A 16,265-nucleotide genomic window follows, 5' to 3' on the forward strand; every position below is an offset into this window, starting at 1 on the left:
TAGCGAGTGCTCATGGGAAATGTGGTCTCCCTTCGGGCTAAACACTACTACTTTAGTCCACTGGCGTCGCTCGACTCAAAATCACACACGGCTGCACAGCAAGTGCTGACATTTCAGTGTTAGTGTTCATGCAGCACACTAGAACAAAACCAAGTATTTCGGTATTATTTCCGTATTATTAACTTTGTAAATTGAGAAGTATACATATGGTTTAAATGTACTGGACTTGTTACATGTTCAAAATAGAATTTGTAACCTTGAAGTCTGAGTAAGACTTTGCTAAAAGAAAAGTGCAAAATACTTTGAAACTATATAGGAAGACTCTGAACCCGATTTGACTCCAGGCAGACATTGTAAATTATTACAAAATTGACTTTGATAAAAAAAGTCAATACTTTTTATCAGTAACTTGAAAAAATTAAGTTGAAAATGCATTTGTTTAACTATGAGGTTGAAAAATGTTTTTGTTAAGTAAGAAGTCTGAAATGGACATGTTAACTACATTTTATATGGAATTTCTCAAAAACCTGGTCAAAAGTAGTTTTATTAAACGTTTGTCATGCATTTGGTGAATTGATCATTATTTAATTTACTTGGTAATCTAGCAAGTCAGACAAAAATTTCATATGGGAAAAGGTCCTTTAACTACCTTGATGATCTATATCCAAGATAAGACTTGGCAAACTGGAAAGTCCAAACGTGTGTAAAGGATACATAAGAAACAAAGGCTTGGGTAACCTGATATTTTTGCAATAAACCATAACAAAGGTGTTTAACTGAATAAATTAACAATAAGTCCAAAGAATCTTGGATGAACACGATTTAAATAGAGAACCAATCCAATAAGATAGAACTTTAGTGATCCTTTGATGACATTCCTTTGGGAAGATGGTAATCTAGGAAGTTGGAACCTGAAGTGTTTAATGCACTTTGATGAATCTGAAGTAGAATTTGTATATCAACAAGTCAGAAATAGATTATTTAGACATATTTGTCTACAAAAGACTTGGTGAACCAAACAAAACTAAGTCGTCCACAATACAATAGATCAAATTAGCAAGTCTGCAACTGATGTGCTAAACTAAGAAGTGTGTCTTTATATGGCTGCGTGTGTGTGATGTTTTGCGGATTCTGGTCTTTTAATCTTTTCCTGCTTGGCCACTTGTCTGGACTAACTGCCTGTGGAACATCTGCCGGTGGTGGGCCGACACTCTTTCATTCTCTTCTAGCCCAAGGAGGCAAATTAGAGCCGCGAAGCTGTAAAACCTGGAGTGTGAAAAAGAGTCCTGCAGGATCAGGATTCATTATCAGTGGGATCTGTTCAGTGTTTTTTGTTTAATTTCCAACAAAAAAAAGTTTATCCAGTGTCTCAGAAGACTAGTCTGTCCAAGTCTGTAGAAAACTTGACGAAAAGTAAAGGAAAGAAAATATCTTATTAAATCCATTCCAGCCTTCTTTCATCCATGTTTTGGAGTGCATCTCAAACTTCTCTCTTGTTCTCAACTCTATAGCAAACATTCCCACTTTCCCCCTCCCCTCTTTCTTTGTTACACACACACACACACTAACACACACCCGCTCAGATGTATGGAGCATACCTTCGAACCCTTCTAACAAATTCTTTCAAATCAACTCTGGCTCTGGAAACCGAAGCAGCTTTCCTGTCAAGTCAGGATACACAGTCTTCCGGACACAATGCCTGCAGGATCTCAGTGTGGGAAACTTTGAGGGTGGGAGGGTGTTCAGAAGGTGGAGCACAGCCCTGTGGGAGACCAGCAAACTTTACACAGAGGTGGATGTTTAAGGGGAAAATGAGGATTACAAGTTGAGCAGAAACCTCCACTAAACCTCCAGACTTGGACACCGTTGTTGGTTGTTTGGGTTCCACGATGGCAGGCATCACTCGGAAGGGGTCAGGAAGACCCTCATACTACTACAGATTCCTTGGCAAGTCTCGTCTGCAGCGTCAGCGGAGCCGGTCCCGCAGCCGCACGAGGCCGGCGGCCAGCAGGGGTAATAAATTCTACTTTTATAATGTTGCAGCGGGAGCCTTGGGGGTGAGGTGTGGATTCTTGTCCAACTGCTGTTGCTGTAAATGTTCAGCACTGGTAATAACTTGGGTGTTTTGTTTGAGTGACACAGGTTAGAAGACGGAGAGAAGGAGTTCATTTTGTCCAGAACATATCTAAATAGTTAAACTGCAAAAAGCCTTATTTTGATGTTTTAGCACGAGTTTGTAATTTGAATTACTCTATTCAAATTTAAGACTTTTTTTTTCCCAGAAAAGTATGTTGTTTTTCTAGAACTGTGACATGTATAATAACACATATACTTCAGTTAAGAAGGTCTCCTGTCAGTTTGAGATCACATTACCCAAAAACATAGAAACTTGTAACGACGTTACTAAAATCAGGTTTTTACTGCTGTAGATTGAAAAAACTCAAATTTGATGAAGCTTAAATTTGTATTGAAGTAACCTTAAGCTATGTTGTTGTTGTTGTTGTGGTTTTATCAGAATATAGATATAACACTATTGCCATCCAGCTAAGAATAATCACATATTTCCAGAAACTATACACCTTTATTCATTTCATCATCGTTTGTATTATTAGGTAATAAAGTTAGGATTTTTCCATTTTTTCACCCGAGTAGCTCATTAAGAAAAGTGTAGCATTTTCTTCAGAACAACTTAAAGCGACAATTTTTTCTCACAGCATTGTAAGCCAAACAACCAAGTGAGAAATTATAAAAGACCTTTTAGTCACTACAAAGTTTAAAAAAAATATTAATTTCATGAACTTAATTCAATTAATTGTACCTGCTTGGCCATAATTACAGGAAAAAAGTTGACGAAAAGAGACAAAAAAGAAGGTGTATGTGGTATACTAATAGTACTGCATAAGATAACAAAGCTAATCCACGTGATCATGCAACATATTCTTAGTTTTACTGTATTGTTGTTGTAATTTCTTTATTTGAAAAGAAATATGTCTTTCCCCTTATTGGCTCCATTTGCATCATATATACCAAGAGAAGAGACATACAGCGAGTTGTTGTGATCCACCTCTGAGCTGAGCAGTTTACTGAAGGGGCTTCGACTCAAAAGGTCTGCAGTTTACCGGCAGCAAGAAGAATCTGCACCGGCACTATTTTTGAAAGTCTTGGCAACACTTGGCGGCCCCAGATGTTGGTTGCTGCTGTGTGTTCATGAAAAACAGATGGAGATGACAGTTTGGCGTCAGTGTTCGCGAGGTGATGCGGTAGCACAGACGCACTAGCAAGATCTGACAGCTCACAGCTGAGTGTGAACTTGCAGAGTCCCACCCTGCTGAAATTCACTTTGTTTTGACACAGTTCTCCTCTGACATTGAAGATATGGGTTTGTTTCCATATCTTCCTCATTCTCCATTTCGTTCTCAGGTTTTTAACCAACTTTTCACGGGGTGGCTCAACACAGCGTTTGACTTTGAAGTAAAACAAAAACACAACTCAATCTTAAATACTTCACACGTGATGTGCGTTTCCATGAATCAAACTGATTCTCAATATAGCAGTATAGTAATGGGGAAAGTGTGATAGAGAAAGAGAACTTTTAAAATTGCTTCTAGAAGATTTATGAACTTTGGCTTTTCTGACTGGATTGTGTTGCGTTTTCTGATTCTCAGCTTCTCTCACAGCTGCTAGCTAACATCACTGGACCTTGTTTTAAAAATGAACTTGAAGGAGCCTGATCAAGGATGTGCATCATTCCAGAAGTGCACCTCACTGTTATCACACTTTTCTCATACATGTCCTGAACTGCCCGGCATAACACATCCCAAAAATGTGTACTAAGTATGGGATGAATGATTGGATAGCTTGTTGAGCCAAACAGTGTTCAATCACAGGTTTCATCTACATCACTGTGAGCATACCTAGTCGTCTATTCTAGGCGTTTCCACGGGGGGTGATAAAGGTGTGTAAAGTTGCTGATGTATGCAACATTTGCATAACTATTAAATATTCTGTAGCTACATGACATTTTTACATATTACAAAATGTTTTGATAATATCTTCATAGCTGACATTTCTGAGAAACTCCTATATTCAGCTAGTAACACAACTCTATATTTCTCTGTGAAGTCCAACATGGTGAAAATATTGTATTACAAAGTTTTATTAAGATTTCAGAACTCCTAGGAAACAAAGTGGATTTGCTGTGACTTGAGACTAGGCTTAACCACTTTTCTTTGTCGATAGCATTCTCTTTTTTGCTTCTAAAATAAATAAAAACTACTCATTATCTAATCTTCCTAATTTTCTGCTTTCACAGCATCTTACTGAAACATTATGAGCTTTTGACTGTTCTCATATATAGCATGATTTGTGTTAAATATTTTTTTTAGATGCTGTAAGGGAGGATTTAACCAAAACCAAACATAAATACTATAATGCTGTTTGTCGTCTGGTTACCTTATTAGTCATTACTAGTGGTGTTCAGATACCAAGTATTTATACCTATCCCTAATTATAAAGTTTACAACAATGTCATACTATAATTGATAGTAAATGTGACAACATTCTGCTTTATTAACTACAAAGTAAAGGGTGCTCATAACACAAGAGATTCGTTTTGAAAGGTCCTTGGGATTGCACGTTGTAGCATTCATCTCCACCTGTCTGTCGTGGAAATGCAATCACAGGGAAACTATTGTGCCCAATGGAACTGTATGAAGATGCATAAACAACCAGTCTTCAGGCCTAATAACACATCATTATGAATGCTACCGGCAGTCGATGTCGCCTCTGAAAAGCTTGAAGTTGTTTGTTTGCCGTTTTGTTTTTTTTCCCAGCAAGTCCTTGTCCTCAGGCTGCTTCTTTGCTAACGTTCCACCTCTCACTGGAGGCAGCTCTGCAAGGTTAAAATGATAAGTTTCCCTACTAGGCTTACAGCATGCAATGCAAACACATCTACTGTCTATTGATTTCTAATTCCAAATCTGCCACTGGCCAATAAGATGCACTTTCAGCACTTGTTCAGGTTCAGAACCTGAAAATGCATTTAAGAGCTAACCTGGCTCATGCGTCTTCAGTTTAGGAGAAGCTGTAAAGTTGTCCACCTGTTTCACTCAGCCCTCAAAAGTACACAAAAGCAAGCTAACACACATCGCCTTGATCTCTGCCGCTAAGTGCTTGCTCTTAGTCGAAAAGAAAAACCTCTGTTATTAAAGGCCAGGTGAGGCTGGAGGACACCTGCCAGGGAACTCTTATTCACTCAGACTAGAAGACAATTTCAAATGAAATAGCCTTTTCAAAAGTTCTTAACAAATAATGTGGTGTCAAGAAACATTTTTAATTCTGATATCTAAAATAATCCATCAAAAAACAAAGGAGGGTAAGCATTAGCACAGCAGGGATACAGGCTGGATTGGTTTTGCTTTTCAAACAGTTTCTTATCCTGATGGCCTTTGCTACATTTTTGTCAAACGTAGCAACTGCCCTGTTGAAATAGCAGCCCACAACGCAGATCCCAGGCATTTTACAGCCTCTTTTACTTCTCATCAGCTGCTTCTTTTACAAGTGGTCACAAGCTGCTAACGGCCCATAAGTACACACTGTGAACTACCTGCTTCTATCATTGGGATCGTTTAAATCTAAGTGTGGATTAATCATTGTCAGCTCCCACTTGCTCGCCGTGACATGAGAAAACACTGTCGTCATTCTATGATACAGTTCAGCAAAATTGTGTAGATCTACTGCATGGTGCTACTTCGACATTACATTGCTGCTTTGTCTCTATCATGAACATTATACTGCATAGCACAAGCACACTCCCTTAAACTAAGAAAGTCTTCCTGCATCTGTTTCATGACACAGGTCAGGCTCAGTGCACATCCAGGACCTGATCAAACCTTAAAGACTTGCCACTTGACTCTACGGTAGATTAGAACTTCAACTGAAGTTCATCGCACTCTCTGTCAGTTAATATGGATTTAAAGATGTTGTACTTCAGTCTTGTGTTGAGATAAAAGCCTTTGTACAAAAACAAATCAACTTTTTGTGCTTCTTTAAAACAAATATTAGATGTTTGTGTGCATCGAAGTTGGAACAACCTTTCAAGAACTTTTAACACAACCCTCTGCGTTAAAATTCTCTTTGTAGTTTATTTAGAGCCGAAGATAAAACAAAAACCTCTTTGCCTTTAAGTGTGTAAATAAAACTTTAGAAAAAGTTCAAACGCTGCAGTTTGTGGACAAAACTGAAGCAGAAGAAAACAAACTTCCCTGCAGTAAACAGTCGCGGATGAACGAGGTGATTTTGATAGCATCGTGGTTGTAAACAAGTTCACAGATTCCTCTTCGGGAAGTTGCGGCGATCCGTGTTTACAGCGTCGCTGGGAAGATCAGGTGGTGCCAGAGTGAGCTCATGTGTTGTCGTTCCGTCAGCATGTGTGGAACATTGACATGGTTTCACCTTCACATCGAGTCTGTTTCCTCTCTGGTCGATGACACGGTCCCATGAAAACGCTGCTTATCTCAATATTGACCCGGGCAAGATGAGAGCAGGACGGAAGACAATGAATCCTTTTTATTAGGAATTCACATTATTTCACACATTTTAACAGTTGTCATGATAAATTAGACCCGTTTTATCGTTGTCTTGTTATACAATTAGAAGAGTTAGATTGAGAAGATATATGTGGGATTAATGTATACTATTCATAATCAGATTTTATTTGACCTAGAATGACACGAGTCTTTTCAATATGCCTTGTTTTCTCCTTTGCAGTTATTATTTTAAATCAATTCATTCGTGTTTCCTTTTTGTGACAAATAATTACAATTATTATTATTACCTTCTTTTTGTGCTTTTTGTGACAGCAAGTTTCTTCTTTTTGTTGTTGTTATCTTTCTCCCTATTAGCCATAACATTGCGACCACCTAAATAACATGTTTTGACTGACAGCTGCAGCTCAAGAACACCGCTGCTCCCTCAGCCCCAGGACAATTTGATCCGCACATCCTATCAGGAACAAGTATTCTGCTTTTAACGTCAAAACAATTCTGCCAATATATTGGCCCCCAAAAATAAGCAATTCAGTCAAAAGCCCTGGTTTCATGAATAAATCATTAGGATAGCAGGAAGTAACCGTCAGTGTTAACACATTCAGCCTTAGTTAGTTAGAGTCAGTTTCTCTACAACACTGAGGACTAAAAGATTTCGAAAGAGAACCATAAATGTTGTAGTGAAGTCGTAGATCTGAAGTGACACCTACGCCTATACAAGGGTCTTGGCATATTTTGGTGATTTGCTATGAAAAAATCTTGAAAGTCCTTTCAAAATTAAACATTTATTATTATATAAAGATCGAGATGATTATCTGATGGGGAAAAATTCCAATGTCTTTTTTTTGTTTGTTTTTTAATTATAAACACATTTAATAATATAAAATCAAAAAAGCTGTTAAGAAAAGGCGTTGATAAAAAATAAAGCAGCTCTTTATTTCATATTTGATATATAGCAATTATTTTATTTCAAATGTATAAACTGATGATTGTAATATATTATATATAAAATGTAATAGGAAGTATAACTTGGGGAAATTGTCTGTAGATATAAGTATGTGTGTGAATGGTTGTATGTCTCAACAGACAGGTGTCTGTCCAGAGTGTCCCCTGCCTGTTGCCCGAAGAACCTGGGATCGGCTCCAGCCCCCCCACAAACACCCTAAGAGAACAAGTGTTAGAAACTAAATGAATTCGTCTTCGTCTTCACCTTCAAACCACAGCTCACAGTCCCCTCTTCTACTTATTAAAACTTTATTAAATGCTCAGACTTGACAAATGGAGCCCAAAGATAATTTAGATGCGGAGTGGAGTGGCGGGGGGCAGGAACGGAGGTCGGAGCAATCAAGCCGTGAACGTCCCAGACCTCCTCCCTGACATCTCAATGCGGGATTACTTTCTGATCTCCATCCCAGTCCCGGAGTCGTGGTGTCCTCGACTCACCCGTTCCTCCTGCTCGTCTGCTCAATTATGAAGACGGTCCTACAGAGTTGTCTGAGCACCCGAATAGAATCCAATAACAGGAGCAGGTGCAGGATAATCCCCCTCCTCCCACTCGGCCCCCTCCTCGTCATTCATCAATATCCACTCGGATTACGAGGCTGAGCTGCATAGACGATCGTCGCATGACTGGAAATCTGACTGATTCTGAGAGATTCTGTGCCAGAACTACCATAATGAGGACGAACAGGGGTGTTCCGTTAGGGGTGCCGTGATCGACTGTATGTGGGAGTTTACTTCGGGTACTCCTCTTATTGTTATGAATTCATCCATCAGGTCAGTAAGGAACCCTTAAGTCGGACTTGGTTGTAATGGAAGCTCTTTCTGACTTTTGCTTTTGGACGAACTCAACAAACACGGAGCGCTGGGACTGTCAGCGTTGATATCCCTACAGTGACAGTCACTGGCTTAACTACATATTAGTGTCATAATGTACATATGTCATCAAAGTAGATGAATGTTCTTGTTGATATGGTGACATACAGACGTCAGTGATTAAGATAAGTAAAGGAACATAGATGATAGGCGGACATATACATAACAATACAATTGCTGTTGACGAAAATGTGTTTAATAATATTTTAGTGTGGGAGAACAAACACAGAGATGAAAATAGATAATAAGTTAAATAATGAATAATAATACTACCTGTTACAGTTTTTTTTGTTTGGCCTACCACTTACACTGTTAATAGTTTGCCCCATTTGAGATTGAGTTTAATATCCCTTTCTTAGGAGGTCAATGAAAGCACTTGAGTTATGTCAAACAACCCTGTGTTGATTATCTCAAAGTAAACTCAGAGAGAGTCTGGCCAACAACAACACCAGAGATGTCTGGAGAGGTTTGAAATCCATATCCGGACATCAGACCGGGCTCTCTGTAGCAGCGGGGGATAAAAATTGGGCCGACAACTTAAACAGTTATTTTTCAAGGTTTGAGGTGTCGGCTCCCCCCCCTGCTCAACCATTCACACCTCTACACTTACCTTCTCCTCTCCCCCGAGCTTGTATTGTTTCAGCCCCCCCGCTGACTCCGCAGGGGACAATGCCCCCCCACCACAGCCTGTCCCTCACACCTCTCCAGGTGAGAAATCAGCTTAGGAGAACCAAGACAACAAAGGCCCCTGGACCAGACGGCATCGGTGGCAAAGTACTCAGGACGTGCTCTGACCAGTTAAGTGAAATTGTTGGACTTCTGTTCAACATGAGCTTGACCCTGGGAAGAGTTCCACTACTGTGGAAGACGTCCTGTGTGGTACCGGTGCCGAAGACTCAGCACCCTAAGGATCCCAGCTGCTACAGACCTGTGGCCTTGACATCCCACCTTATGAAGGCTCTGGAGCGGCTGGTCCTTAGTTACCTGAGTCCTCTGGTGCGCTCCTCCATGGATCCGTTGCAGTTTGCCTACCAACCTGACATCGGCGTGGAGGACGCCATCATCTTCCTTCTCCACCGAGCACTTTCTCATCTGGAGTTGCCTGGAAGCACTGTGAGGATCCTTTTCCTGGATCTAAGCAGTGCTTTCAATACCATCAGGTCAAACATCCTGAGGGACAAGCTGGAGCTGTCTGGAGCGGACACTCACCTCACGGACTGGATTGTGGACTACCTCACCAACCGTCCACAGTTCGTGAGGACCCGGGATGGTGTTTCGAGGACTGTACTGTGCAGTGTAGGGGTCCCCCAGGGAACAGTGTTAGCACCGTTCCTCTTTTCACTGTACACTGCAGACTTCCAACACCTGTCTCCCACCAGTCACCTGCAGAAGTTCTCGGACGACTCCGCCATCGTCGGCCTCATTAGGGACGGGGATGACGGGCCGTACCGGGGACTTGTCCAGGACTTTGTTGACTGGTGCCTGGAAAACCACCTTCAGATCAACTCCAGCAAAACTAAGGAGTTGATCGTGGATTTCCGGCGGTGTCCCTCCATCTCCCCCTCACCACTGAACATCCAGGGACAGGACATTGAGATTGTCACGACTTACAAGTTCCTGGGTGTTCACCTCAACAACCGCTTGGACTGGGTGGATAACACTGCTGCTGTCTATAAAAAAGGGCGGAGTAGAATCTACCTGCTCCGGAGGTTGAGGTCGTTTGGTGTCCGGGGGCCACTCCTGAAGTCATTCTATGACTCAGTAGTGGCCTCTGCCATCTTCAACGGTGTGGTCTGCTGGGGGAGCAGCATGACAGCAAAGGATAGGGCTAAACTGGACAGCCTTATTAAGAAGGCCAGTTACGTCCTAGGGCGCCCCCTGGATCCTGTGGAGGAAGTGACTGGAGGGAGGATGCGGAGCAAGCTGGGCTCCATGAGGAGGAACTTGTCTCACCCTCTCCAGCACACACTGAGGGCATTGAGGAGCTCCATCAGTGATAGGATGCTCCATCCCCGGTGTGTGAGGGAGAGGTACCGCAGGTCTTTCCTCCCTGCTGCCATCAGACTCCACAATAAGAACTCAGCAAGATAAATATTTAACAGCACCTTTTCTTCTTGTTATCTTTGTAAATATGATTGTGTAAATATTATATAGCGCAGATTTATCTTTTTATTCCATTTAGATTTTATTTCTCGTTTTTATTTCTGGGTGTTTCATTTCTCTTGCTGCTGTTAAACCGAATTTCCCCTCGCGGGACTAATAAAGGTTTTCTGATTCTGATTCTGATTCTGATTCTCATGCTTTCTATTGCTCGACACATTTTCTTTGCTATCTTAGAAAGAAACTCCACGGAAGCATACAATGGTTTCCAGTAAAAATAACTTCTCTTATGTTGTCTATCAAGTTACATTTAAAATAGTTGATCCCTCTGCTGAGGATAGGTCTCAAGTTATTGTAAGGACAAAATGGTGGAGATAAATAACAAGATGATTTATGAAAACACTTTTAAAACCCATTGGCACACCTGCCCCAAGTCTGTCCCATCCAAAATATGTTAGCATTAGCAGGTCATAGGTCATGTATACCCATCACTTTCATGCATCGTATTAAGTCTGAACGAACCTAAAGATACATATTTTTTCCAAATACTGTGTTCCTCCTTGTTAACTTGAAAACTTTAATTTTATGCTGCTTGTTGCGGGTTACTTGGTAATGGTGCTTCTCGGGCAAGAGGACACCCTGGAAAGGTGCCATCCATCAATCTCTACATGCCTTACTCTAAAGCCAACACCTCCCACTGCCTGTACAAAACAGTATCTCAACCTCTCGGCTGGTTAAACGTCAGAATAATTTTCCTATCACTAATAAGGAAACCTTTCAAGTAGCAGTCAGCAATCACAAGAATGTTTATACTGAGCCTCCAACTTCCTCCGGGTGCCCTACACACTCCTGTGCCCCCCCACACCTCTTTCCTCAACGCTATACAGACAAAAGACAACATTTGCCAAACCAAACATGAAAATCCTCAACATGCTCCAACAGACTTTCTGTTGTGGGAGTTCAGCTGAAGAGCAAATATGTGAATATGAAATAACCAAACTTTATAGCCAGTGTGAACTTGGCAGTACAAGTGGTCAACTCTACCGCTGCATATTAACTGGGACTTGTTAGCAGGTGCTATTTATTTCTAGTTTGAAAAGTGTGAAAGAGATGAGTAAATTAGAATCAATGTTTTGGGTTGATAAATGTGATAAATATGGACGGATACAGGTTTAATTTCTTTACTTATTAATTGCTTTGTTTTTCTTTTTTGGATTAAGATTTATAAAACTATAGCACTTATGTTACTAGAACATTATTAAACTTGTTATATTTAATTTTCGTGATTAAAAATTTCATGGGGGTCCTGTGCCCCCTTTTTCTTGACCACCAAACCTTCACTAAGAGGACAGTAGTCCACATGCAAAGTTTGTTTCCAAAAGTTCCAATATAATCATGTACAGTATGTTTCAGAGTAAAACATGAAAATCGGATTAAATTGATCTGCGCCAACTTAAATCACCATATATCGAGTATATAGCATATCGAGTTTCAGTAATTCATTTAAAGTAATTATTATTTCAAAACTAAAAACATGTAGATAGATGGATACATTTTATTGATCCCGTTCCAGGAAATTGTTTAGGAAATTTTATATATTTATTCTTTACACAATTTAAATTCCAAACAAGTGGAACTTCAAATGGTCGAAAATCTCTTTTGAAAGATACCTGTTTACTGCTAAGAATTTTGCTCATCTCGCAGTGAAGCCTCAAAGTCCAACAATGATATCTTAGTTGACACACACAAGCGCACACACACACACACACACACACAGACACACAATCTTAAAAACTGTCACTTTGAGCTCCAGCTTGTAAATATTGTTCAATCATCTTCTGATTGACTCTAAATCTTACTTTAGAAACATTCAGACAGCAAGAGCTTTCAGGCAGACGTGAGTTGACATGTTCTTGCAGAACAGTGGAAAGCGATGCGTCGGTGAGCTGGATGGCGTTACTGGACGCCTTCCGTCGTGCTTTGACAGTTGTCTTGCTCCACATTTCTCCTCGCGACTGAGCTTGTGTCACGACACAGGAATTCAGCTTTCCTGGTCCTCGCCCAAGGCTTAGGATTTCTAAACTTGTGTTGTAATGTACAACTACATTACAACTTTTCCAATTGAAAATAATACATTTAATACATTGAATACATTGAAGTGAAATATTTTCAGAACTATGTTGTTTGTTTTGCACGACACAAGGAGAGATATTGGGAGAACATGACATAGATCTAAAGCTTACATGTCAAGCTCAGTGACCAAAGTCTGGCCCCTCCATATTTTTTTCCTCCCTACATTTATCTTCAAGAAGGCAGCACATAGTAGTACAGCAGATACCCGAGCTCCTGGGTTGACTGCAAATACGAGCACGATCATTGACTTTTTTGATCCTAGTTGAATAAACTTGACAGACTGAATCTTATCTTATATTAGAGATGTGGTTTGATGTGCTGTTGAATTGATGTTATTTACAGGCATAGGGAACAAATTCCTCTACATTCATGTAGATGGAATGACGAGATTATAATAAAATTATTTTAATTTCAAGGACAAAAAAAGATGATTTAGCCAATCATTAGCTTAGCCCGCAAATATATATAAAAACAACAGCAGCTAAGAGCTGTACTGGTAAGTAAACAGAAGACGAGAATAAAGAGTAAAATCAAAAATTAATCCACAAGGGAAAAAACGTTGGCACTCTGAGGGAATGATCAGGATCTCACCAGCAACTAAAACAAAAGACAAAAGGGACTAGTCCGAGAACTTAAATCCCTGACTAGTTTGCCAAACCTGGTCAGTAGAGGAATTACTATTTTAGTCTTTTAAAGGAAAAAAAGAAACAACAAAAAAACAGAAGTGCTCCAACAAAATTAAACCAGGCAGCGGAAATCATGACAGAGGAAAGTATAAGAAAATAGTAAAGTAAAGAAGGATGGAAGAGTCCCACAAGAGCCTAAAATGAAACTCAGTAGCAAATACTAAAACACTGATATAATCCATGTTGACATCCTAGAAAGAGCACAGCCATTACATTTTTACAAGTTGTTTTCTTAGCTAGTCGAGATGATGAATGTATGGAAGTATTCCAGAACTTGAAAATTCCATATGAATAGTCGCATAAAGACATGAACCAGAGTCTTGGTCGACTGTTTTTAATATTTTGGCATCTTACAAGTATTAATGTTGACACCTTTAGAGAGGCTATGAGTTCGTCCAAAGACATAGAGTATGAATGTTCAGTAAGTACTGGTCCATATCCAAATGACACCTTATGTTTCTGCACATTATCTGCACCTTTCCTCTTTACATTGAATAATACTTGGGGCAAACAGTGTATGTTGAGTTATCGTCATGAGGTCATCATGTTGACAATCTCACCGAATAACACAACAACGTGAAGAACTAGCATCAGATAACTTGAATCGTCGCTCAGTGGCAGCAGTTTTCACTTTATTCTAATGGTTGGTGAAAAAAGGAAGGGAGAGTTCGAGCACACCGGTCTCCGGGTCAGAACCTGCCCCGGATGAGAAACAAGACCAGGAAATACGAATGTTAAGGCAAAGGAAGGAAACAAGGAGGGAATCATATGTTGTTCGACCTTGATAGCAGAGTAAATTGACTTCTGTGAACGAGGTCAAACTTGGTTCAGTCACATGACTAGATTTGCAAGACTGGAGATGTGATTGCCAAACAAAAGTTTACGATTCTAACATTCTAACATTCGATTTATAACAACATCAAAAAGGCTTCCGTGTTTTATAAACCCTAAAACTACTTCACACACATTTTCATTATCAGAGCCCACACGCAGAGTCAAGGATTTTATTTCATTTTCCAAACAAGTTTATATGAATTTGAGAGAGAAACTCAGGGTTGTCTGTTGAATCTGTTGACAACTTCCTGTTCATGTGACTTTGACACAGCTGGAAGAAACATGTTTATACGCAAATAAAAACAGGGACACACACAGACGCAAACAGACAGAAACACAAGTCATTGATTTAGTATTCCTTTGCTTCTGACTTGACTGTGCAAACAAAAGGGATTAATAAAATGTGTTGTCATAGCAACCACACATGATGTTTTTTTCCATATTTTGTCTACTTCCATACTTCAGTTCTTTGAGCAGGTGATGAAGTAAGGGCCTTCATTTTGGTGTAAATCACTTACATGATTTGAATTATTGTTAGTGAAAACCAGGGCCGGGTCTAGGCAGGGGCAAGAGGGGGCCTGGCCCCCTCAAATAAATGTTGTGCCCCCTCAAACGTACATGTAAGTAAGTAAGTAACAGCACAATGCCCCCTCAAGATTTGTGGCTGCCCCCTCATACATGCCTGTCTAGACCCGGCCCTGGTGAAAACTAGCGTGATGAAAGAAGCTGCTTCACTTTTATTTTTTGTTGATGCTTTTAAGAACTTCCTCGTCATCTTAAGTTCTCATGTGGCCTTTCATTGACCTGTGAGGGTTCTGTATGTTATAGACAAATCATCAATAATGCGATCAACTATAATCAAATATATGTATTGTATTATTTCTTGTGAAACTTCTTCAGCAGACAATCAGGTGTTGTTTTTTTTATCAGCAAATGTATGAGTGTCATTCTAAATAAAATGGTTAAGTGGTGATATTTTAATGTAACTCCTGGAATGTGAAAGTAAAATCACGGTAACATCTCACACACGCTGCTCTGAGAAATCCAATTACACAGATCTATTTCTGCAGCTCTGTGTGCTCAGTCGACTGTGTGTGTTGCTGCTTGTTGACGTGGAGTGTGGAGGACCGGCTCAGCACAGTAGGACAGTTTTTTTTCCTCCATTCTTCCATTACCGTTTATTTAGTCAACAGGCTAATTTAGCGACTTCCCGGCTTGACAGGGTAATGTGCAGGCCAGTGCTGGCTCAGGCGACAGCCTATTTAGTGCAATTTAACAAATTCTGGATTCAAACAGAGGCCAAGTTGAGACTTCATTTCATGGATATTTTAAATAATTGTAAAGTAATAGAAACAAAATAAAATGATGTTTTTAAAAATGAAAATGTAATTAAATAATTTTCACATCAATATAACTTCAGAAATCTAATACCTATATTTAACTGGCATGAAGTACAAGTAGTAAATATGAAATAATAAAGTTGCAGAACAGTCTTTATATAAAAAAATCTGCATATTTAATACCTCAATATATTGAAGACAAATAACATGTAAATGTATATATTCTTAATGATCCTTTAAATATTAGCCCAAATGGACAGACTTCTGAAAAAAAAAAATTCCAGCATAATCCCGGTTCCTGCTTCAAATCCGGGGTTAGTCAGCGAGCTAATTATGGGGTCACACAGAGGACATTTGCAGTGGTGGCGCATCAGAGCAGCCACACACATAATGACAGAGGTCCTCCTGTTTCTGGGGTATAAATATGGATCTCCACGCGCTGATGAACCTCAGCGGACCAGCAGGAGAACTGTTCCTAATCCCTGCATGTTTGAGCCACGATTATTTGACTTCACGTTTCTACACTTGAAGTAAAGTCCAGCTCTTCATGTCAGTGTAAGACTTTTAGAATTTTACCATGAAAGCAACATTTTTTTTTTTTCAGTTTCGGTTTAGCTCTCTGGTACTTTTGTTTTGATTGTGGTTGTCATGGTGACAAGTGTTCAAATCCAAGCCTGGTTTCTTCGACTGATTCCCTGTGTGTGTTGCCAGTACCTGATAATTTCAAACTTTTTCATCTTGAATCTTAACAT

At 39.8% G+C, this 16,265-nt stretch overlaps 1 protein-coding gene across 6 annotated transcripts in view; it reads left to right on the top strand.

Annotated features, from left to right (window-relative positions):
- The window catches only part of LOC148080437 (disabled homolog 2-interacting protein-like), a 115,105-nt gene that overhangs the window by 30,317 nt on the left and 68,523 nt on the right, over positions 1–16,265 (top strand). The window contains exon 1 of one of the 6 annotated variants that reach the window (XM_087792133.1): positions 1,642–2,013. The exons of 4 other annotated variants lie outside the window; for them this stretch is intronic. In XM_087792133.1, coding sequence (XP_087648259.1) covers positions 1,890–2,013 — 124 coding nt within the window. In that variant the 5' untranslated portion in view covers positions 1,642–1,889. Of the gene's footprint in view, positions 1–1,641; positions 2,014–16,265 lie in introns of those variants that run through there. One more of the 6 variants, XM_087792132.1, reaches the window with a different exon arrangement.

The sequence above is a fragment of the Callionymus lyra genome, chromosome 5 (genome assembly GCF_982586985.1).
Source record: "Callionymus lyra chromosome 5, fCalLyr1.hap1.1, whole genome shotgun sequence".
Lineage (NCBI taxonomy): Eukaryota > Metazoa > Chordata > Actinopteri > Syngnathiformes > Callionymidae > Callionymus > Callionymus lyra.